Source organism: Portunus trituberculatus, chromosome 47 (assembly GCF_017591435.1).
Source record: "Portunus trituberculatus isolate SZX2019 chromosome 47, ASM1759143v1, whole genome shotgun sequence".
Taxonomy (NCBI): domain Eukaryota; kingdom Metazoa; phylum Arthropoda; class Malacostraca; order Decapoda; family Portunidae; genus Portunus; species Portunus trituberculatus.
The window spans coordinates 29,437,872-29,463,058 of record NC_059301.1 but is presented as its reverse complement, the minus strand read 5'-3'; the positions used below and the strand labels follow the sequence as shown (position 1 = coordinate 29,463,058).

Here is a 25,187-nt window from a genome sequence, read left to right as displayed (position 1 = left end):
GAGATTGTTAGTAGTAGTAGTAGTAGTAGAGAAGTAGTAGCAGTAGCAGGCAGTAGCAGTAAGTATTTAGCAGCAGGTAGATAGCAGAAGATGTTGAGTAGTAGTAGTAGCAGCGAGCAGAAGATTGTTTGCAGTAGTAGTAGCAGTAGTAGTAGTAGTAGCAGTAGAAGATGTTTGTTGTAGCAGAGTGTAGCAGCAGTTGTTTTGTATAGTAGCAGTAGTGTGTTAGCAGCAGCAGCAGCAATTAGTAGCAGCAGCAGCAGAAAGAAAAGCAGTTGTTAGCAGCAGCAGCAGAAGACTGTTTTGCAGCAGCAGCAGTAGCAGCAGCAGCAGTAGCAGACTGCTCCCTTGCAGCAGTGTTGTAGCAGCAGCAGCAGCTGACAGCCTCAGCAGCAAAAGACTGTTTTCATTAGGTAGCAGCAGCAGCAGCAGCAGCAGTTGTAAGACTGGTGCAGCAAAAGCAGTCTTTGCAGCAGCAGCAGCAGCAGCAGCAGCAGCAGCAGCAGCAGCAGCAGCAGCAGCAGCAGCAGCAGCAAGACTGTTCTGCAGCAGCAGCAGCAGCAGACAGTCTCTGCAGCAGCAGCAGCAGCAGCAGCAGCAGTACACACTTCTCAGCAGCAGCAGCAGTAGCAGCAGCAAGACTGCTCTTGCAGCAGCAGCAGCAGCAGCAACAGCAGCAGCAGCAGCAGCAGCAGCAGCAGACTGCAACAGCAGCAGCAGCAGCAGCAGCAGCAGCAGCAGCAGCTGCAGCAGCAGCAGTAGCAGCAGCAGCAGTGCAGCAGCAGTCAACCAGCAGCAGCAAGACAGCAGCAGCAGTACCAGTAGCAGCAAAACAGCAGCAGCAGCAGCAGCAGCAGCAGCAGCAGCAGCAGCAGCAGCAGCAGCAGGCAGCAATGCAGCACAAAGACTGCTTTCAGCAGTAGCAGTAGCAGCAGTAGCAGTAGCAGTAGTAGTGAGTTTGGCAGGGCCATTACATGGCAGTTAATCCCTGAATACTGACACACTTTTTTAGGTTAGAAAAGATTTGAGTATTTAGTTTGCGTGAGGAAGGGTGTATGAGGTCAAAAGATTAGTGGTCAAACACCACCAGTTAGTAAGCAGAATGAATATGTAAACACGTCCTGGTACTGAAGAGGTTAACCATCATCACCTTCACAACAGTCGTGCACTGCCTCATCAAACTCTCTTGTAAATACCGAATACCACATCATTTTATCAGGCAATACCGGGTTGTGTGTGTGTGTGTGTGTGTGTGTGTGTGTGTGTGTGTGTGTGTGTGTGTGTGTGTGTGTATCTGTGCGTGTTACTGCGTGCGTGCGACAAAAAAAGCCCTGTCAAAAAGTCCCTCCAAAAAGACCACTAAAACAAACTCCAAACCCTGCCAGGAAGCCTCGTCAAAGCAAAAATCCCGCCAAAAAAAATCTAACTAAAACACCCCACCATGAACACCTGCAAAAATGACCGTCCAAATGTCCCATAAACACATAAACACACACACACACACACACACACACACACACACACGAAAAAGTCCCATCACAAAACTCTGCCAAAACGTCCTGCCAAAAGGTCCCACCAAAATGCGCCTCCAAAAAGTCCCTTGAAAAACACCAGCCAAAACAAACTACAAAAATCCCTGCCACGAAGCCTCATCAAAGTCAAAATTCAGCCAAAAAAATGCAGCTAAATCTTCCCACCATGAAGACCTGCAAAAATGTCCTGCTAAAATGTCTCTGCCAAAGCCCCGCCAAGAAAAGACCCACGAAGCCCCGCCAAATTGACCCTCCAACATGCTCCGTCAATAAAAATCGCGTAAAATTCCCGCCACAAAACTCCGCCAAAACGTCACGCCAAAAAGCCTTGCCAAAAAACCTCGCCAGGATCCCCAGTCAAAATACCCCGCCAAAAAGCCGATACAAAAATCCCTGCCAAAAAGCCCCACCAAAAAGACCAGCAAAAATAAAATCCAAAAACCCCTGAAACGAAGCCTCATCAAAATAAAAATCGGGTCAAAAACTGCATCTGTGTGTGTGTGTGTGTGTGTGTGTGTGTGTGTGTGTGTGTGTGTGTGTGTGTGTGTGTGTGTGTGTGTGTGTGTTTGCATATATTTGTGTGTAATTCACCTCGGTCGCGTGCTGGTCACCCAGCCAGTCTTCCCCATTACGGAGCGAGGTCAGAGCTCATAGACCGATCTTCGGGTAGGACTGAGACCACAACACACTCCACACCGGGAAAACGAAGCCACAACTCCTCCAGTTACATCCCGTACCTATTTACTGCTAGGTGAACAGGGGCTACACATTAACCCCTTCAATACGGTGACGCCTACGTAGGCGTCATATTTCTTTTCTGAGCTTTCTTCAATTCAGTTGTCCTGTATAATGTGTTGGATACCAACTACACACGCCGTATGCTGTCCTTCAAATCCTAGTGCTCCTCCCACCATCCTTGTCTCCACCAATCACTAAAGATAAGCTACATGCGTCCCGCCTTGTGTCTAAAATTCCCCAATGGCATAGACTGTTTCCATCTCTCTCTCTCTCTCTCTCTCTCTCTCTCTCTCTCTCTCTCTCTCTCTCTAAGATAAGTTACATGCGTCCCGCCTTGTAACATTCGTGACACACACACACACACACACACACACAGAGCGCTGGCTTCACAAGCCAGAGGACCAGGATTCGATTCCCCGGCCGGGTGGAGATATTTGGGTGTGTCTCCTTTGACGTGTAGCCCCTGTTCACCTAGCAGTGAGTAGGTACGGGATGTAAATCGAGGAGTTGTGACCTTGTTGTCCCGGTGTGTGGTGTGTGCCTGGTCTCAGACCTATCCCAAGATCGGAAATAATGAGCTCTGAGCTCGTTCCGTAGGGTAACGTCTGGCTGTCTCGTCAGAGACTGCAGCAGATCAAACAGTGAATTACACACACACACACACACACACACACAAATACAAAAACAACAAATTTTCTAATCTCTCTCTCTCTCTCTCTCTCTCTCTCTCTCTCTCCTCCCTTCGTTTCCGTCTCCCTTCCCTCCCTCACCCTCTTCCTCTCGAAAAATAAGCTACATGCGTCCCGCTTGTGTCTAAAATATTAGCAAATGTCTCTCTCTCTCTCTCTCTCTCTCTCTCTCTCTCTCTCTCTCTCTCTCTCTCTCTCTCTCTCTCTCTCTCTCTCCGAAGAGAGAAGCGTCCACTTTCCTCTTCGAAGGCGATATAGTAACTAAAAAATAGCAGCATAATACACAAAGATGACAAGTATGACGAGCTTGCATGAGTTTCCCGCGCTAGGGCGTGCGGCACTACCACCTGTATATCATACAGGCGGGCTTTTTTAACATCCGGCGCGAAGGGGTTAAGAGGCTTGCCCAATGTGTGTGTGTGTGTGTGTGTGTGTGTGTGTGTGTGTGTGTGTGTGTGTGTGTGTGTGTGTGTGTAATTCACTGTTCACTGTTTGATCTGGTGCAGTCACTGACGAGACAGCCAGACGTTACCCTACGGAACGAGCTCAGAGCTCATTATTTCCGATCATAGGATAGGTCTGAGACCAGGCACACACCACACACCGGGACAACAAGGTCACAACTCCTCGATTTACATCCCGTACCTACTCACTGCTAGGTGAACAGGGCTACACGTGAAAGGAGACACACCCAAATATCTCCACCCGGCCGGGGAATCGTACCGGTCATCTGGCTTGTGAAGCCAGCGAACCACCGTGTGTGTGTACCGTGTGTGTGTGTGTGTGTGTGTGTGTGTGTGTGTGTGTGTGTGTGTGTGTGTGTGAAGTGTGTGTACATATGTCTGCGTGTGTGTGCGTGGGGTATACGTACGCACGTGTGTGTGTTTCACGGTTTGATCTGCTGCAGTTTCTGACGAGACAGCCAGACGTAACCCTACGGAACGAGCTCAGAGCTCATTATTTCCGATCTTGGGATAGGCCTGAGACCAGGCACACACTACACACTGGGACAAGGTCACAACTCCTCGATTTACATCCCGTACCTACTCACTGCTAGGTGAACAGGGCTACACGAAAGGAGACACACCAAATATCTCCACCCGGCCGGGGAATCACCTGGTCATCTGGCTTGTGAAGCCAGCGCTCTAACCACTGAGCTACCGCCGTGTGTGTGTGTGTGTGTGTGTGTGTGTGTGTGTGTGTGTGTGTGTGTGTGTGTGTGTGTGTGTACATGTACATATTTCTGCGTGTGCGTGTGTGTGAATGTAAGTGTGTGTACATATGTGTGCGTGCGTGTGTGGGGGTATACGTACGCACGTGTGTGTGTTTTCACGGTTTGATCTGCTGCAGTTTCTGACGAGACAGCCAGACGTAACCCTACGGAACGAGCTCAGAGCTCATTATTTCCGATCTTGGGATAGGCCTGAGACCAGGCACACACTACACACTGGGACAAGGTCACAACTCCTCGATTTACATCCCGTACCTACTCACTGCTAGGTGAACAGGGGCTACACGTGAAAGGAGACACCCAAATATCTCCACCACGGCCTTGGTATACAGGCCTGAGGGATCATATGTGACGTCAGCACAACTAGGCCATCGCCGCGCCGCTCTGCTCATCTCTTTTCCCAGAAATGTTCTATCATTTCTGTTTTTATCGAAGATCTTTTTCTTTTGTCTTACAATATAAACGTATGATGATGATATTTTGCATTATTTTACCTGAACCATATATTTTACTTAGATTTTTTTATTAATTTCAAAATTTTTAGTAGTCAGCTAAATAATAGCATAAACCCTATACACCAACACCTGTGCTGATAACACACACACACACACACACACACACACACACACACACACACACACACACATATATATATATATATATATATATATATATATATATATATATATATATATATATATATATATATATATATATATATATATATATATATATATATATATATATATATATATATATTACATCCTTTAGACCAGCAAGTTAAACCACACCCTTTAAACCACACCCTTTAGACCAGCAAGATAAACATCCCCTTTAGACCAGCAAGATAAACATCCCCTTTAGACCAGCAAGATAAACATACCCTTTAGACCAGCAAGATAAACATCCCCTTTAGACCAGCAAGATAAACATCCCCTTTAGACCAGCAAGATAAACATACCCTTTAGACCAGCAAGATAAACATCCCCTTTAGACCAGCAAGATAAACATCCCCTTTAGACCAGCAAGATAAACATCCCTTTAGACCCTTTAGACCAGCAAGATAAACATCCCCTTTAGACCAGCAAGATAAACATCCCTTTAGACCAGCAAGATAAACATACCCTTTAGACCAGCAAGATAAACATACCCTTTAGACCAGCAAGATAAACATACCCTTTAGACCAGCAAGATAACCATACCCTTTAGACCAGCAAGATAAACATACCCTTTAGACCAGCAAGATAAACATACCCTTTAGACCAGCAAGATAAACATACCCTTTAGACCAGCAAGCTAAACATACCCTTTAGACCAGCAAGATAAACATACCCTTTAGACCAGCAAGATAAACATACCCTTTAGACCAGCAAGATAACCATACCCTTTAGACCAGCAAGATAAACATACCCTTTAGACCAGCAAGATAAACATACCCTTTAGACCAGCAAGATAAACATCCCCTTTAGACCAGCAAGATAAACATCCCCTTTAGACCAGCAAGATAAACATCCCCTTTAGACCAGCAAGATAAACATACCCTTTAGACCAGCAAGATAAACATACCCTTTAGACCAGCAAGATAAACATACCCTTTAGACCAGCAAGATAAACATACCCTTTAGACCAGCAAGATAAACATACCCTTTAGACCAGCAAGATAAACATACCCTTTAGACCAGCAAGCTAAACATACCCTTTAGACCAGCAAGATAACCATACCCTTTAGACCAGCAAGATAAACATACCCTTTAGACCAGCAAGATAACCATACCCTTTAGACCAGCAAGATAAACATACCCTTTAGACCAGCAAGATAAACATACCCTTTAGACCAGCAAGCTAAACATCCCCTTTAGACCAGCAAGATAAACATCCCCTTTAGACCAGCAAGATAAACATACCCTTTAGACCAGCAAGATAAACATCCCCTTTAGACCAGCAAGATAAACATCCCCTTTAGACCAGCAAGATAAACATCCCCTTTAGACCAGCAAGATAAACATACCCTTTAGACCAGCAAGCTAAACATACCCTTTAGACCAGCAAGATAAACATACCCTTTAGACCAACAAGCTAAACATACCCTTTAGACCAGCAAGATAACCATACCCTTTAGACCAGCAAGATAAACATACCCTTTAGACCAGCAAGATAAACATACCCTTTAGACCAGCAAGATAACCATACCCTTTAGACCAGCAAGATAAACATATCCTTTAGACCAGCAAGCTAAACATACCCTTTAGACCAGCAAGATAAACATACCCTTTAGACCAGCAAGATAAACATACCCTTTAGACCAGCAAGCTAAAAACAACCCCTTCAGACCAACAAGCTGAAAACACTCCTTTTAGACCAACAAGCTAAAACCCCCCTTTAGACCAGCAAGCTAAAAACACCCCTTTAAACCAACAAGCTAAAAACACCCTCTTTAGACCCCTTTAGATGGGTTAGGTTAAGAGTGACCTCTGACCTTTGCCGCAGGACTCCTTGGACTGCGACTTCACTGTGACCCGAGAGGAGGTGGCCACTCAACGCTGAGGTCACACGGCTCCCTTCCTTATGCAGGTCAGTGGTGTGGTGTGTGGTGTGGGAGGTGTGGTCAGGTTAGGTAGGTTGGGTTAGCCTGGGTAAGATTTTGAAGCCTATTTTAGGCAGTTTGGCATGTTTGGAGGGTATTTTAAACAGTTTGGCATGTTTTGAGAGCATTTTGAGACAGTTTGGCATGTTTTGAAAGCATTTTGAGACAGTTTGACATGTTTTGAGGGCATTTTAAGACAGTTTGGAGGGCATATTGAGATAGTTTGGTATGTTTTGAGGGTATATTAAGAAAATTTTGGAGGTTTTTAGGGAAATTGAAGACAGTTTGGCAGATTTGGAGGGCATATTAAGGTAGTTTGTTATGTTTTGAGGAAATTTGAGACAGTTTAGCTGGTTTTGAGGCCATGGTAAAATAGTTTGGCATGTTTTGAACACATTTTAAGACAGTTTGGCATGTTCTAAGGGCATATTAAGACAGTTTGACATGTTTTCATGACATATTAAGAGAGTTTGGCAGATTTTAACTGCAATTTAAGAAAGTTTGACAGGTTTTGATGGCATTTTAAGACAATTTGGCAGGTTCTGATGACATTTTAAGACCCACTGCTTCAATAACACTCTGAATTTATGGCCTCCACACACTAAAACACTAAGGTCTCTCTCTCTCTCTCTCTCTCTCTCTCTCTCTCTCTCTCTCTCTCTCTCTCTCTCTCTCTCTCTCTCTTGAGGACATTTTAACCCTTGGCTTACGGTGGATGAATTTATTTTCCGTTCCCTACTCACGGGTAATTTTTGAAATATCAGAAATATCAGTTGGTTTCAGTCACTATATGATCCAGTAATTCATTATCGAGCAATGCCAAGAAATAATGACACAGCCCCGCGCCAATCTTCAAATGTCAAGCGGGAAAAATCATGATTACCGATACGATCGCCGTCTCTCTGGACGGAACAATATCATCATTCATGTACGATCACCGTAAGCCAAGAAGGGTTAAGATAGTTTGTCAGGTTTTGAGGACATTTTAACACAATTTGACATCCTCCTCCTCCTCCTCCTCCTCCTCCTCCTCCTCCTCCTCCTCCTCCTCCTCCTCCTCCTCCTCCTCCTTGTGCTAATACAATTACTATTATTACTATCCCAGTGTGACCTGACCTGTGTGACCTCTGACCTTTGCCACAGGATTCCTGGAATGTGACTTCACTGTGACCCGAGAGGAGGTACCTCGGCCACTCAACGCTGAGGTCACACGGCTCTCTTCCTTATGCAGGTCAGTGGTGTGGTGTGAGGTGTGGGAGGTGTGGTTAGGTTACATTAGGTTAGGTTGGGCAGTTAAGGTTTTGAGGGAATTTTGAGGCAGTTTGTCATGTTTTGAGGGTATATTTAAACAGTTTGGCATATTTTAAGGGCATTTTAGATAGTTTGGCATGTGTTGAGGGTATTTTGAGACAGTTTGATGTGTTTGGTGGGCAGTTTAAGACAGTTTAGTATATTTTGAGACAGTTTGGCATGTTTGAGGATATTTTAAAACAGTTTGACATGTTTTATGGCCATATTGAGATAGTTTGGCATGTTTTAAGGGCATTTTGAGAGTTTGACATTTTTTTAGGGCATTTTAATACATTTTGGCAGGTTTTGAGAGCAATTTAAAACAGTTTGGCTGGTTTTCAGGGTATATTAAGACAATTTGAGAGGTTTTGAAGTGAATTGAAGACAGTTTGGCAGGTTTTCAGGGCATATTAAGACAGTTTGGTATATTTTGAGGGCAATTTTAGACAGTTTGGCAGGTTTTGAGGCCAATTTAAGATAGTTTGACATGTTTTGATGGCATTTTAAGACAGTTTGGCAGGTTTTGAGGGCATATTAAGGCAGTTTGGCAGATTTTGAGTGCAATTTATATATATATATATATATATATATATATATATATATATATATATATATATATATATATATATATATATATATAGTTAGGCATTTTGCATTATTGTAAATAACAGCATATTCTTATTTGATTTATAATTAACAGTGGTAGTGGTAGCCTTTTCCAAGATATCATACTGGAATAGGTGGAAGCTTGAATTATATATGTATATTGATTTTAATGCAAGTTTAATTTTTGAGTTACTTGTGTTAACCTAAGGATGTAAAATTTCCATAACTAAGAAAGTAACAATTCTGTTTTGTAATCATGTGCATTGTGTATAATTTGTTGCATATTAATTATTTAAGATCATAGCAATACACTAGAAATTTAGAATAAACTAAAATTTTTCTATTTAATTGAAAAGATTAGGTGAAAGCTCATTTTTCTGAATTGGTCTACTAATGTGTAAGTACATCTTTAATTTGAGACAGATTTGGCATGTTATGAAGCCATTTTAAGGCAGTTTGTCATGTTTTGAGGACATTTTAAGACAGTTTGGTATGTTTTGAGGGCATTTTAAGATAGTTTGCCAGGTTTTGAGGAAATTATAAGACAGTTTGATATGTTTTGATAGGATTTTAAGACAGTTTTGCATGTTTTGAGGTCAGTTAAAAAAGTTTGACATGTTTTAACGGCATTTGAGTTGCGTTCAGTTCAGTTTACAAAATAGTGAAGGTGACTCAATATAAACAGTGCACCTCTCATTACAGGAAAGTCAAGACACACTGCTGCTGGAACACTGCACCACCAAGCCAAGACAAGACAAGCGACAACACAACACAAGCCTTCTACAACACCTACAGCCATCAGCAACACCCAGAGTACAAGACAACACCTGGAGCCATGAAGAATAGTTAGGATAGATTAGCAGTTTGGCATTTTTAATTATAAGGACATTTTAAGACCATTTGACATGTTTTTATGGTATTTTAAGACCATTTGGCATGTTTGTATGGTATTTTAAGACCATTTGGCATGTTTTTATGGTATGTTAAGACCATTTGGCATGTTTTTATGGTATGTTAAGACCATTTGGCATGTTTTTATGGTATGTTAAGACCATTTGGCATGTTTGTATGGTATTTTAAGACCATTTGGCATGTTTTATGGTATTTTAAGACTATTTGGTATGTTTTTATGTTTAAGACCATTTGACATGTTTTTATGGTATTTTAAGACCATTTGACATGTTTTTATGGTATTTTAAGACCATTTGGCATGTTTTTATGGTATTTTAAGACCATTTGGCATGTTTTTATGGTATTTTAAGACCATTTGGCATGTTTTATGGTATTTTAAGACCATTTGGCATGTTTTATGGTATTTTAAGACCATTTGGCATGTTTTATGGTATTTTAAGACCATTTGGCATGTTTTGAGGGCATTTGAAGAAAGTTTGGCTATGGTAATACCCTTTTTTTGACATTAACCCCTTCAGTACCATGACACATTTCCATATTCCTTGTGGTGACTATTTGGTGATTTTGTACAGCTTCACAAACTCATGTGGGGATGAAAATTGTGAAGACTGTGGCCATTAATTTTGTGACCTTCATAGACCTTCAATAATGTCAATAAAATGGTCTAATGGTGCACAAATCTCAAGGTAAAATGTGTCCCAGTACTGAAGGGGTTAAGAAGGGTGTATGGAGGTGACAAGATTAATGGGCACAGTCTTCACTATTTCAATCCCCCACATGAGTTTGTGAAGCAAGTGTTGGATTCTCTGGACAAAGATGCAGTGTGCTTGTTAAGAGATTCACTCAGCACTCACTCACTCCTTCACTTACTGAACTCAGAGGAATGAAGAATGTGCATTGTTGCTGCTTGTGTGTCAGACAAAGGCCTGTATTCACAAACACTTTGGTGTCTCAACAACACGCCTTCCAAGGCCACAGAGATCACTGGCAGGGTTTTCATGAGTGTTTCTCCACTTAATATTGTAGAAATGTCACTCTGCCTCAGGAACCATAAAATACCCTTATTCTCTCACCACCACTGTTTTCCAAGGCCACACAGATGACTGGCAGGGTTTTCAAGACTGTTTCTCCACTTAATAATACAGAAATCTTGTCATTCTGCCTTTAGAACTCTCTCTCTCTTCTCTCTCTCTCTCTCTCTCTCTCTCTCTCTCAGAGATGACTCTCTTTCTCTCTCTCTCTCTCTCTCTCTCTCTCTCTCTCTCTCTCTCTCTCTCTCTCTCTCTCTCTCTCTCTCTCTCTCTCTCTCTCTCTCTCTCTCTCTCTCTCTCTCTCTCTCTCTCTCTCTCTCTCTCTCTCTCTCTCTCTGGCAATGAAAAGATCTAATGGTACACAAATCTCAAGGTAAAAATGTGTCCCAGTACTGAAGGGGTTAAATAGTGAAGACTGTGGCTATTAATCTTGTCACCTCCATAGACCCTTGCTAATGTCAATAAAATGGTCTAATGGTACACAAATCTCAAGGTAAAAATGTGTCCCAGTACTGAAGGGGTAAAAATAGTGAAGATTATGGCCATTAATCTTCTGCCTTCCATAGATCTTTCCAAGTGTCAATAAAATGGTCTAATGGTACACAGATCTCAAGGTAGAAATATGTCCCAGTACTGAAGGGGTTAAAATAGTGAAGACTTGCCATTATTCTTCTGCCCTCTATAGACCTTTCCTGATGTCAATAAAATGTCTAATTGTACACAAATTTCAAGGTAAAAATGTGTCTCAATGTTGAAGGGGTTAAAATAGTGAAGAATGTGGCCATTAGTCTTCTGACGTCTATAGATCTTTCCTACTGTCAATAAAATGGTCTAATGGTACACAAAATCTCAAGATGTCCCAGTATTAAAGGGGTTAAAATAATGAAGAATGTGGCCGTTAATCTTCTGACCTCTGTAGACCTTTCCTAATGTCAATAAAATGGTCTAATGGTACAGAAATGTCAAGGTAAAAATGTGTCCCAGTACTGAAGGGGTTAAAATAGTGAAGACTGTGACCATTAACCTTCTGATGTCTATAAACTTTTCCTAATATCAATAAAATGGTTTAATGGTACACAGATCTCAGGGTAAAATGTGTCCCAGTACTGAAGGGGTTGAAATAGTGAAGACTGTGACCATTAACCTTCTGATGTCTATAAACTTTTCCTAATATCAATAAAATGGTTTAATGGTACACAGATCTCAGGGTAAAATGTGTCCCAGTACTGAAGGGTTGAAATAGTGAAGACTGTGGCCATTAATCTTGTGATCTCCATACACCTCTCCATTTTATTGATATTAGCAAGGGTCTATGGTGGTCAAAGGATTAATGGCCACAGCCTTCACTATTTTAATCAATTCAGTACTGGGACACATTTTACCTTGAGATTTGTGTACCATTAGACCATTTTAATGACATTAGCAATGGAGGGCACAAGATTAATGTGTGTGTTGTTTTAAAATGTTGTTTTCATGTATATTATTACTATTTGATTGTTTACTTTGATTGCTCTCTCTCTCTCTCTCTCTCTCTCTCTCTCTCTCTCTCTCTCTCTCTCTCTCTCTCTCTCTCTCTCTCTCTCTCTCTCTCTCTCTCTCTCTCTCTCTCTCTCTCTCTCTCTCTCTCTCTCTCTCTCTCTCTCTCTCTCTCTCTCTCTCTCTCTCTCTCTCTCTCTCTCTCTCTCTCTCTCTCTCTCTCTCTCTCTCTCTCTCTCTCTCTCTCTCTCTCTCTCTCTCTCTCTCTCTCTCTCTCTCTCTCTCTCTCTCTCTCTCTCTCTCTCTCTCTCTCTCTCTCTCTCTCTCTCTCTCTCTCTCTCTCTCTCTCTCTCTCTCTCTCTCTCTCTCTCTCTCTCTCTCTCTCTCTCTCTCTCTCTCTCTCTCTCTCTCTCTCTCTCTCTCTCTCTCTCTCTCTCTCTCTCTTTTATCTTTGAATATTTGTTAACTTGAAAAGTTGTTTAAAAATAATTTGTGAAGTTGAAATTTCTTAAAATTTTGCAAAGTTGAAAATTCATGTTAATATTTATTGTATATTATAAATTGATGTTAATATTTATTTTATTGTATATTAAGTTGAAATTTATTGTAGACTTAAATTCTTTTATATATTTATTATTTATATATTTATTAAGTTGAAAATCATTGTAGACTATTTTTTTTTTTATACTGTTAAGTTGAAAATTTGTCTATTTATTGTCTAGACTTTTTTTATAGGATTTTGCTCACTTTTTATACTCAGTTTTTATTTTTAAGTTGAAAATTTGTGTAGACTTTCTCTGTATTCTTTGTATATATATTGTTTTATTCAGTTGAAAATATTTGTGGGGTTTTTTTTGCAGGCAATGTGTAATAATGTCAAAAATTGAATAAAAGTGTAGGGAGACTCTTGTATTTAATTTTAGCTCCAATATGCATCCACCTTATCTCCGGAGACTCTTTAGAGTATTTTCGACTTAGTACGATTTTTAGGGCCCGTTTTTCGGCTTTTTTTGCCATTTTTACGATTTTTAGGGCCCGTTTTTCGGCCATTTTTTCTAGATTTTTACCATTTTAGTGTTTTTTTGGCCAGTAGTGCTGTATTTTATGTAGACCGTTTGAAGATTTTTCAGCCAGATGGTATTTTGGGACCATTTTTACATTAAGTTATTGATGTCATGTAACTTTTTCGCTTTAGTTTCATTTCCTAACAACCACTTTTTGTATTGCTTATGATAATAAATAGAAAGCTTCAAATCTAGCGCGTTTTATTTCTGGGGTGTGATCGTTTAGAGCGAGTGTAGGTGGTGGTCAATGGAGGCAATATTGGTGTGTCAGACGGATCCAAGCCAGCTTGAGGCGACTACTCACTGAAACCACCCACAACCCACAAATATTCCCAGGAAAGGAAATTTAACAAAACCCACAAATATTCCCAGGAAAGGAAATTTACCGAAACAAAAAGATTTCTTTACACATTATTATTCAGTAGTGACAACAGATCCAAGACAGTGACACCACCATAATGAGGTGGTAGTGGCAGCAAGCGTTGAATAGGAGGATGTCTGCTATGCGAAGCTGAATCTCTGGACTGCGGTGGTGGAGTTAGTGGTGGTGGTGTAGCAGGTGTTTGCCAGGCCGCTGCGAGGCGAAGTCCCTCAGTGCCAGTAGCTGCGACGGCGACACGTGTATTAGCGGGACGGCAGTGAAGGCCCAATGCGAGGCAGTGCCCCTCCGAGTAGCGGTAGCAGCGGCGGCGGCAACGGTCAATGTAGGCGCAGTGCGAAGCCAGAGTGTCCTTCCTTGATGGTGCAGGACGCACGGGATCGCTGCAGTCACGGCTTCGGATCACCAACTCCTGTAATGGAGAAAATTAACTGATTATCTCCATATGTACCACGCCACACTGTCCTACAATACACACTTCACTGCCTCAGTCAGCCTCTCACTCGCCCTCCTCGATCGTTATTCCACTTACACTCCAGTTACACCCTTCTCCCTCGTTCTCCTCCCAGCGTCTCCCGTGTGACGTAGCATCCTGGCCCTTCATCCTGACACTCCCATCCCTTCATTCTCACATCTCCCACGCCAGTCTCAGTAAACCACACCACGTCAAACCCCCTCAAACTTCCCCCACACCCGATCCTCACCCACACAACCAATCTTGCCACACATTCATCTACCTGGTTAGTGGAATCTTCCGTGTCTGCCGTCATCTGTAGGTTCTCGTCTCCAATCCTCCGCCTCACCACACCTGCCTCGCCTCTATCACCCACTCATCCAGCCAGTCTCCCTCAACGGCGGCAGCGGCGGTGGCGGTGGCGGTCGTTAGGACATGCAATCTTACGGCGGTGGCGGAGGCTTCTAGAAGTGTTGGTAGTGAGCGTTGTCCGTCAAAGTGCAAGGTAGACGAGGCTCATTACCGCTGTGGAGTCAGGCCTTTGGATCGTCAACGCCTGTAATGGACAAGAATAAGCATGAACAAAGCAGTACCTTGTTTACTTGTTCACTAATTATCCCTACAGCTAACAAGCAAGATTACCCTAAGCAAACTCCTTCACTGCCTCAATCAGCCTTTCACTCTTCATTCTACGTATTCTTACCACCACCACCACCAATACCATCACAAAAACATGAACAGCAGTATCTTTTTCACTAATTACCTCTAAATGACCAACACCACACATTCCCTTCACGTCTTCACTTCCATCCATAATGTGCCCTAACTCACTCGCAATTTATTCCCCCCTGTCTGTCTGTCCTAAAACTCAACCACTGCCTCAGCCAGCCTTTCACTCTTCTCTACTCAGTTACACGTCTTCACAGTGCCCTAACCCAGCCAAACACTCGCACCACACCATCCATCCCTTCTGTCTTCTATTTTATCACACTGCATTCAGTTAGTTCCCACTCCGCCTCCTCTTGCCACGAGCCATTCACGCTCACTTCATTCCTCCCAGCCATTCTCATACATCCTACATTGACGCAGACAGACATCGTACAATTAACCTTCCAATAGACAGCATCCTACACACCCAGTTATCCTTTATCAGTCAACATTCCTAACAACCTTCAAGTTACTAACAATTTCCTATCACCACTGCACTGTCAACGCGCACACACCAACACCTCATACCTACACTATTCGTTTACATAAAAACCACTAACCTCTCCTTCCTCTGTGCTGTGCTGTGCTGTGCTGTGGGTGTGGTCCGATAACCTCACAGCAGCGGCACGTCACCCGCACGAAGACCCACGTAGATCAAGCTTCCCGTTGCTGTTCCTGCCGCTGCTGAACGTCACGCCCACGACAAGACACAGACGGACACTGGGCTGCGTACACTCGAGGGGTCGGTGGTGGCGTGGTGGCTGGAGAGATGTAGCGAGCGTGGTGTCTGGATTAATACTGTTCCAGCTACTGCTGACGTTGCTTCGTTCTTGTCTCACCCCCCCCAACCTGCCAATAAGGAAAGAGCAACTTGAGGGCAAACGAGCATATGAAACGCTGCCAGTGAACCTAACCACTGGTCCACCACCTGGATATAAACTAGTCACGCTCTTTAACTCCTTCCAAACCAACCATTACACACACTCAATTGCATTAATTTGTTTCATCAAGCATTCTCACCTTCCGTGTAGTACTTACAATTATACACGATTTTTTTATCATTATGTTGTAACAGTTTGAAGCTTCCTTCGTAATAAATGATTATGATAAGATGATAATAATAATATCTCTCTCTCTCTCTCTCTCTCTCTCTCTCTCTCTCTCTCTCTCTCTCTCTCTCTCTCTCTCTCTCTCTGAACCCTGCCTGTAAATCAACGAATAAAGAAAAAAAAACGTATCATTAACGAAAAATTGATTATGAAAGATAATAATTCTCTCTCTCTCTCTCTCTCTCTCTCTCTCTCTCTCTCTCTCTCTCTCTCTCTCATTAACGGAAATGAGTATAATAATATCTCTCTCTCTCTCTCTCTCTCTCTCTCTCTCTCTCTCAAATCAAATCAACGAATCAATATTAAAAAAATGGAGAGTAAAAACGTATCATGAACGGATCACTTTTCTAAGGAAGCTTGAGTTGAATTGAGTTGTAAAGACGGAAATGTAATAAGTTGGAAGAATGACAGACGGAGGGAGGTAGAGAAGGAATTAGGAGGCTAACTAGTGGTGGCTCACACGAGTGAATGGATAGCTAACCCTTTCAGTACCGTGACACATTACGATATCCCTGCTCTACGCTTACTACTGGGTGATTTTATACAGCTTCACAAACTTACGTGGGGATTAAGATAGTGAAGACTATGGCCATTAACGAGAGTGGTGATGGAGCTGGTGCGATTGTTAGCCAGTCAGGCAGTTAGGCAGGAGCGAGGAGGCATTAAGCTACCTCTCTTAATGAACCCCTTCAGTACTGGGACACATTTTTACCTTGAGATTTGTGCACGGTTAGACCATTTTGTTGACATTACCAAGGGTCTTTGGAGGTCACCAAGTTAATGACCTGCAGGGCTGGAGCTGGTGACCTATGCTTCTTTGAATTATTACACCGCCGATAATGGTGATTGTAGTGATGATGATAATGATATGATGATGATGATGATGGTGATAATATAGTAGTAGTAGTAGTAGTAAAATAATAATATTAAATAAATAAATAAATAGATAAATAAAATAATAATGATAGTAGTAGTAGTAGTAGTAGTAGTAGTAGTAGTAGTAGTAGTACGATAAATGATAATAATAAATAAATAAATAAATAAACAAACAAATAAAATAATAATGATAGTAGTAGTAGTAGTAGTAGTAGTACAATAAATAATAATAACAATAATAATAACAATAATAATAATAATAACACTAACAACCACTCACAACAACAATCACTAATGCCACAACAATCAGGCGATGAGAGTAAAGGTGAGGACAGTCAGTTAGAAAAGAAAGATAGGTAAGAGGAACAGCCAGCCTATCTAAGACAATATATGTATGTGAAGGTTACCTATACTGCTGACTTGGAGGGAGTTACCAGCAGGGGGGGAGAGGAAAACTGGCTGAGAATACTGAAGACGCCTCATTTCATAGGGAGTGTTTATATTGTTTTAATGTGATGATGTGTGAAGATTCCCAGTTTAGATTAGTAGAAGTAAATGACAGAGCCAGGATGTTCAGTCTATAGAAGTGAGGGAACAGTTGAGTGTCATTGAAGAAGACGAGATAACTGGTGGTAAGGTCGTGTGTGTGTGTGTGTGTGTGTGTGTGTGTGTGTGTGTGTGTGTGTGTGTGTGTGTGTGAGTGCGTGTGTGATGAGCAGCGTGCGTCCAGCGAGCGCCTACATTATACTAAGCCTTATCGTCCACCACCACCACCACCACCACCTCACCTCCACCACCACCACCACCACCTCACCACCTCACCTCACACCACCACCACCACCACCACCACCTTACCACCACCACCACAAGAGTCGTCAACAGGCGGGGCACCTTCACAAATTTTAAACACAAACTTTTTCCTTAAAACGTGCAAAGGACGAGTGAAGAAGCGAGTGAATTGTGTTTTGTGCGTGTATGGACGAGTTCCTGTGCGTGTCATCACGTAACTCACGCCTCGGAAAGTAGTAGTAGTAGTAGTAGTAGTAGTAGTAGTAGTAGTAGTAGTAGTAGTAGTAGTAGTAGTAGTAGTAGTAGTAGTAGTAGTAGTAGTAGTAGTAGTAGTAGTAGCAGTAGTAAAAAGATTGTTGGTCCTCTTGGGTGCGACGTTGCCACTGCTATATCAGTACCTTCTTCAAAGAAAACGGAGTGATGATCGTTCTCTACTTCACTAAAAGAAGTCAGAAGAGACCCAAATACCTATGCAGCTTTATAGTACATTAAATGCAATAAAGATTCTGGTTATATACATGAAAATGAGACCAGTAATTTACATGTTTGTGAAATAAGTGCACATACGAGTAGAAACAGAGTAATATATTGAGTGGTTCCTTGCTTGAGTCAAAGGTAAGAGTGTTGCCCGATTTGCTTTCTCTTGCAAGAAATATCTATTAAGGCGGAATATGAATGCCTTGGTCTGGCTGCGCAAGACAGTGTATGACGGGGAAGCGTCAGGGGGTCCTTCCATGCTAATGACCAGAGAAGTGAAGCGACACGTGCGTGGCGACCTGACTCACCCCCCAACCTCCACGGGAAATTCCACCTGGGTCGTGAGTGGCAACGTCGCCTGACCTGATATGACACATCACCGTCCATGTATATGAACTAGATTAATTTATTTTCGTATATGACAATTATCTTTATCATCTACCACTTAATTAAGGTTTCTGAATGTTCTGAGAACGTTTTTTTTTAAATGCTATGATTACAGGACAGTGAGTAGCTTGTTTTTATTGGAGATTTGGCATAGTCTCACGGCAGACATGGCCAACGCCCTATGGGTAGGTACGGATGGGTATTAGTAGTAGTAGTAGTAGTAGTAGTAGTAGTAGTAGTAGAAAGATTGTTTTTGTAGTAGTAGTAGTAGTAGTAGTAGTAGTAGTAGTAGTAGTAGTAGTAGTAGTAGTAGTAGTAGTAGTAGTAGTAGAGCAGTTTTTAGTGTAGTAGTAGTAGTAGTAGTAGTAGTAGTAGTAGTAGTAGTAGTAGTAGTAGTAGTAGTAGTAGTACCAGCAGTAGTAGTAGCAGCAGCAGTTTTTAGTGCAGTAGTAGTAGTAGTAGTAGCAGCAGCAGCAGCAGCAGCAGTAGCAGCAGCAGTGCAGTAGCAGCAGTAGCAGTGTAGCAGCAGCAGCAGCAGCAGCAGCAGAGATTGTTTTAGCAGTAGTAGTAGCAGCAGCAGCAGCAGTGCAGAAGTGTAGTAGCAGTAGCAGCAGCAGTAGTGAGTAGCAGCAGCAGCAGCAGCAGCAGTAGTTTTTAGTAGTAGTAGTAGTGGCAGTGTTGCAGTTTAGCAGAGTTGTTTTGTGGTAGTAGCAGCAGCAGCAGCAGCAGCATTGATTGTTGTAGCAGCAGCAGCAGCAGTGGCAGTAGTAGCAGCAGCAGAGTTGTTGTTTTTGGTAGCAGCAGTAGTAGTAGCAGAGTAGTAGTAGTAGTAGTAGCAGTAGCAGTAGCAGCAGATTGTTTTAGTAGCAGTAGCAGTAGCAGCAGCAGTAGTAGTGCAGCAGCAGTAGTGTAGTTGTTTTAGTAGTAGTAGTAGTAGTAGCAGTAGTAGTAGTAGCAGCAGCAGCAAGATTGTTTTTGTGGTAGCAGTAGCAGTAGTAGTAGTAGTAGTAGTAGTAGTAGTAGTGTTTTGTAGTAGTAGTAGTAGTAGTAGTAGTAGTAGTAGAAGATTGTTTTAGTAGTAGTAGTAGTAGTAGTAGTAGTAGTAGTAGTAGTAGTAGAGCAGAGTAGTAGTTGTAGTAGTAGTAGTAGTAGTAGTAGTAGTAGTAGTAGTTGTTTTTGCAGTAGTAGTAGTAGTAGTAGTAGAAAGATTGTTTTAGTAGTAGTAGTAGTAGTAGTAGTAGTAGTAGTGGTAGTAGTAGTAGTAGTAGTAGTAGTAGTAGTAGTAGTAGTAGTAGTTTTAGTAGTAGTAGCAGTAGTAGTAGTAGTAGTAGATTGTTTTAGTAGTAGTAGTAGTAGTAGTAGTAGTAGTAGTAGTAGTAGTAGTAGTAGTAGTAGTTTGGCAGTAGGCTATTACATGGCAGTTAATCCCTTGAATACTGACACACTTTTTTTAGGTTGTAGTGCGATTTGAGTATTTAGTTTGCGTGAGGAAGGGTGTATGAGGTCAAAGATTAGTGGTCAAACACCACCAGTTAGTAAGCAGAATGAATATGTAAACACGTCCTGGTACTGAAGAGGTTAACCATCATCACCTTCACAACAGTCGTGCACTGCCTCATCAAACTCTCTTGTAAATACCGAATACCACATCATTTTATCAGGCAATACCGGGTTGACACTTCATAATACAGGCTTCACTTAACTCCATAACAACATAACTAAATAAATAACAACATGAGCAATGAAAGACAACACAAGCTCACTTGTAAATACCAAACAAGGCTGCCACTCGTAAATCCTTCAGTAGGTCATTTTAGCCTAATGTAGGGGGTAGGGAATACCTACGGGGAAAATACCAATTTGTAAGGGAAACTACAGTTTATTGACAATATGTAGGGGAAGGTTTGCGTGAGTGAGTGTGTGTGTGTGTGTGTGTGTGTGTGTGTGTGTGTGTGTGTGTGTGTGTGTGTGTGTGTGTGTGTGTGTGTGTGTTACTGCGTGCGTGCGACAAAAAAAGCCCTGTCAAAAAGTCCCTCCAAAAAGACCACTAAAACAAACTCCAAACCCTGCCAGGAAGCCTCGTCAAAGCAAAAATCCCGCCAAAAAGAATCTAACTAAAACACCCCACCATGAACACCTGCAAAAATGACCGTCCAAAATGTCCCATAAACACACACACACACACACACACACACACACACACACACACACACACACACACACGAAAAAGTCCCATCACAAAACTCTGCCAAAACGTCCTGCCAAAAGGTCCCGCCAAAATGCCCTCCAAAACACCAGCCAAAACAAACTACAAAAATCCCTGCCACGAAGCCTCATCAAAGTCAAAATTCAGCCAAAAAAATGCAGCTAAATCTTCCCACCATGAAGACCTGCAAAAATGTCCTGCTAAAATGTCTCTGCCAAAGCCCCGCCAAGAAAAAGACCCACGAAGCCCCGCCAAATTGACCCTCCAACATGCTCCGTCAATAAAAATCGCGTAAAATTTCCGCCACAAAACTCCGCCAAAACGTCACGCCAAAAAGCCTTGCCAAAAAAACTCGCCAGGATCCCTAGTCAAAATACCCCGCCAAAAAGCCGATACAAAAAGTCGAGTAAAAAATCCCTGCTATAAAGCCCCACCAAAAAGACCAGCAAAAATAAAATCCAAAAACCCCTGAAACGAAGCCTCATCAAAATAAAAATCGGGCCAAAAACTGCATCTGTGTGTGTGTGTGTGTGTGTGTGTGTGTGTGTGTGTGTGTGTGTGTGTTTGCATATATTTGTGTGTAATTCACCTCGGTCGCGTGCTGGTCACCCAGCCAGTCTTCCCCATTACGGAGCGAGCTCAGAGCTCATAGACCGATCTTCGGGTAGGACTGAGACCACAACACACTCCACACACCGGGAAAACGAAGCCACAACTCCTCCAGTTACATCCCGTACCTATTTACTGCTAGGTGAACAGGGGCTACATTAACCCCTTCAATACGGTGACGCCTACGTAGGCGTCATATTTCTTTTCTGAGCTTTCTTCAGTTCAGTTGTCCCGTATAATGTGTTGGATACCAACTACACACGCCGTATGCTGTCCTTCAAATCCTAGTGCTCCTCCCACCATCCTTGTCTCCACCAATCACTAAAGATAAGCTACATGCGTCCCGCCTTGTGTCTAAAATTCCCCAATGGCATAGACTGTTTCCATCTCTCTCTCTCTCTCTCTCTCTCTCTCTCTCTCTCTCTCTCTCTCTCTCTCTCTCCTCTCCCTCCCTCCCCCACCTCCCTTCCCTCCCTCCCCATCTCCCTTCCCTCCATCCCCCTCTCCCTCTCGAAAGATAAGTTACATGCGTCCCGCCTTGTAACATTCGTGAAAACACACACACACACACACACACACACGGCCCGGTAGCTCAGTGGTTAGAGCGCTGGCTTCACAAGTCAGAGAACGGGGGTTCGATTCCCCGGCCGGGTGGAGATATTTGGGTGTGTCTCCTTTCACGTGTAGGTACGGGATGTAAATCGAGGAGTTGTGACCTTGTTGTCCCGGTGTGTGGTGTGTGCCTGGTCTCAGGCCTATCCCAAGATCGGAAATAATGAGCTCTGAGCTCGTTCCGTAGGGTAACGTCTGGCTGTCTCGTCAGAGACTGCAGCAGATCAAACAGTGAATTACACACACAAATACAAAAACAACAAATTTTCTAATCTCTCTCTCTCTCTCTCTCTCTCTCTCTCTCTCTCTCTCTCTCTCTCTCTCCTCCCTTCGTTTCCGTCTCTCTTCCCTCCCTCACCCTCTTCCTCTCGAAAGATAAGCTACATGCGTCCCGCTTGTGTCTAAAATATTAGCAAATGTCACTCTCTCTCTCTCTCTCTCTCTCTCTCTCTCGAAGAGAGAAGCGTCCACTTTCCTCTTCGAAGGCGATATAGTAACTAAAAAATAGCAGCATAATACACAAAGACGACAAGTATGACGAGCTTGCATGAGTTTCCCGTGCTAGGGCGCGCGGCACTACCACCGGTATATCATACAGGCGGGCTTTTTTAACATCCGGCGCGAAGGGGTTAAGAGGCTTGCCCAGTGTGTGTGTGTGTGTGTGTGTGTGTGTGTGTGTGTGTGTGTGTGTGCTTGTGTAATTCACTGTTCACTGTTTGATCTGGTGCAGCCTCCGACGAGACAGCCAGACGTTACCCTACGGAACGAGCTCAGAGCTCATTATTTCCGATCTTGGGATAGGTCTGAGACCAGGCACACACCACACACCGGGACAACAAGGTCACAACTCCTCGATTTACATCCCGTACCTACTCACTGCTAGGTGAACAGGGGCTACACGTGAAAGGAGACACACCCAAATATCTCCACCCGGCCGGGGAATCGTACCCCGGTCATCTGGCTTGTGAAGCCAGCGCTCTAACCACTGAGCTACCGGGCCGTGTATTTACCTAGTTGTAGTTTTACAGGGCCTGGGCTTTATGCTCGTGTGGTCCCGTCTCCATATCTACACTTATCCAATTTTTCTTTAAAACTATGTACACTCTTTGCTGATACCACTTCCTCACTCAAACTGTTCCAAGTCTCAACACATCTTTGCGGGAAACTAAATTTTTTAACATCTCTCAGACATCGTCCCTTCCTTAGTTTCTTACTATGCGATCTTGTGCTTCTAAAGTCATATTCTTCTCTCAGGATCAGTTTCTCATTATCCACTTCATCCATTCCGTTAATCAATTTATAAACTTGTATCAGATCCTCTCTCTCTTCTCTGCTCCAAGGTTGGTAGATCCATAGCCTTTAGTCTCTCCTCATATGTTTGGGATAGGCCTGAGACCAGGCACACACTACACACTGGGACAACAAGGTCACAACTCCTCGATTTACATCCCGTACCTACTCACTGCTAGGTGAACAGGGGCTACACGTGAAAGGAGACACCCAAATATCTCCACCACGGCCTTGGTATACAGGCCTGAGGGATCATATGTGACGTCAGCACAAGTAGGCCTTCGCCGCGCCGCTCTGCTCATCTCTTTTCCCAGAAATGTTCTATCATTTCTGTTTTTATCGAAGATCTTTTTCTTTTGTCTTACAATATAAACGTATGATGATGATATTTTGCATTATTTTACCTGAACCATATATTTTACTTAGATTTTTTTATTAATTTCAAAATTTTTAGTACAGTCAGCTAAATAATAGCATAAACCCTATACACCAACATCTGTGCTGATAACGTTTATATATATATATATATATATATATATATATATATATATATATATATATATATATATATATATATATATATATACACATCCTTTAGACCAGCAAGTTAAAACCACACCCTTTAGACCAGCAAGCTAAAAACATCCCTTTAGACCAGCAAGATAAACATACCCTTTAGACCAACAAGATAAACATCACCTTTAGACCAGCAGGATAAACATACCCTTTAGACCAGCAAGATAAACATACCCTTTAGACCAGCAAGATAAACATACCCTTTAGACCAGCAAGATAAACATACCCTTTAGACCAGCAAGATAAACATACCCTTTAGACCAGCAAGATAAACATACCCTTTAGACCAGCAAGATAAACATACCCTTTAGACCAGCAGATAAACATCCCCTTTAGACCAGCAAGATAAACATCACCTTTAGACCAGCAGGATAAACATCACCTTTAGACCAGCAAGATAAACATCCCCTTTAGACCAGCAAGATAAACATCCCCTTTAGACCAGCAAGATAAACATACCCTTTAGACCAGCAAGCTAAAAACAACCCCTTCAGACCAACAGGCTGAAAACACTCCTTTTAGACCAACAAGTAAACCCCCCTTTAGACCAGCAAGCTAAAAACACCCCTTTAAACCAGCAAGCTAAAACACCCTTTTAGACCCCTTTAGATAGGTTAGGGTTAGGGCAGGCTAGGGTTAGGTTATTGCCCACCTTTCTCTGTTTATCTTACCAACAATTAATTTGCATAAAAGCTGTTCTTGATTTCAAAACATTTATGTTCATCAATACATTTGTTTCATTACCTAACCTACCCTAACCTACCCTTACCTATCCTAACTAAGCCTAAGGTAGTACTCCAGTAGCCAAGGTTCCTATGTTCACCTACACTAAATATATGATAAACTGATATCATCACATCATTATACAGGGTGCAACACGAGTTTCTGCGAATACTTCTAGGAGGCGAAAGAACAAGTTATTCTAAGTAAAAAATGTTCTATACTCATATGACTTTTGAGGCTTTGTTTAGTCGTGGGGTGAAATCTAAGTGTGGCGATTGTTTTATTTCGTAGAAACACCATGTCCACCTTACTGTAAGTGTGTGGTACTTTGAACAGAGATTTTTTGTCTGTCAAAATCATGCAGTACCATCGAGATTTATTTACCGTCAATCTTGGTGTGAAATTCCGAACAGCTGATCTGCTGCTAGCCTCCCTCAGGCAGGCAAGGTGTCCCCGTATAGCCTATTACTTTATTTGTCAGTAATTACAGACATTCTAACACGGTGTCAGATTTATCTGTAAATTACCTCTCAGTCAATACTACTCGTCTCATTGCAGAATATTGCTGTACCCCAAAACTTGTAGAAATGATAGCCAGTTATGCAGTTTGTTCGATGGTGAAAAGTAGTGGGTTATTCAATCATTTCTGCAAATTTGTGGGTGTTACAGTATCCCATGATCAGACAAGTGGTATTACAGATTACGAATTTACCGGTAAACATTACACAATGTTAACATGTCTGTAATTAGTGACAAATAAAAAGGCTACCCACCTCCTGGCAGGAAGGCGGTAGTGAGGCAAAAGTCCTAAAGATAAACAAATAAATGCCAAAGCTAGC

At 42.4% G+C, this 25,187-nt stretch overlaps 1 protein-coding gene across 1 annotated transcript; it reads right to left on the bottom strand.

Annotated features, from left to right (window-relative positions):
- Window positions 1–13,542: 13,542 nt before the first annotated feature.
- On the bottom strand, window positions 13,543–14,414 carry LOC123520863. Its single transcript, XM_045283509.1, has 2 exons — window positions 14,270–14,414; window positions 13,543–13,944 (listed from the first exon to the last, which is right to left on the bottom strand). The coding sequence occupies exons 1-2, from the start codon at window positions 14,300–14,302 to the stop codon at window positions 13,558–13,560; spliced, it is 420 nt and encodes a 139-aa protein (XP_045139444.1). The 5' UTR covers window positions 14,303–14,414; the 3' UTR covers window positions 13,543–13,557.
- Window positions 14,415–25,187: the final 10,773 nt, after the last annotated feature.

Coding starts and splice junctions, on each gene's coding strand:
- LOC123520863 (XM_045283509.1), bottom strand. CDS start 14,302: ATGACGGCAGACACGGAAGATTCCACTAACCAG. Junction 13,945..14,269: donor CGGAAGATTCCACTAACCAG/GTAGATGAATGT, acceptor TCTCCATTACAG/GAGTTGGTGATCCGAAGCCG.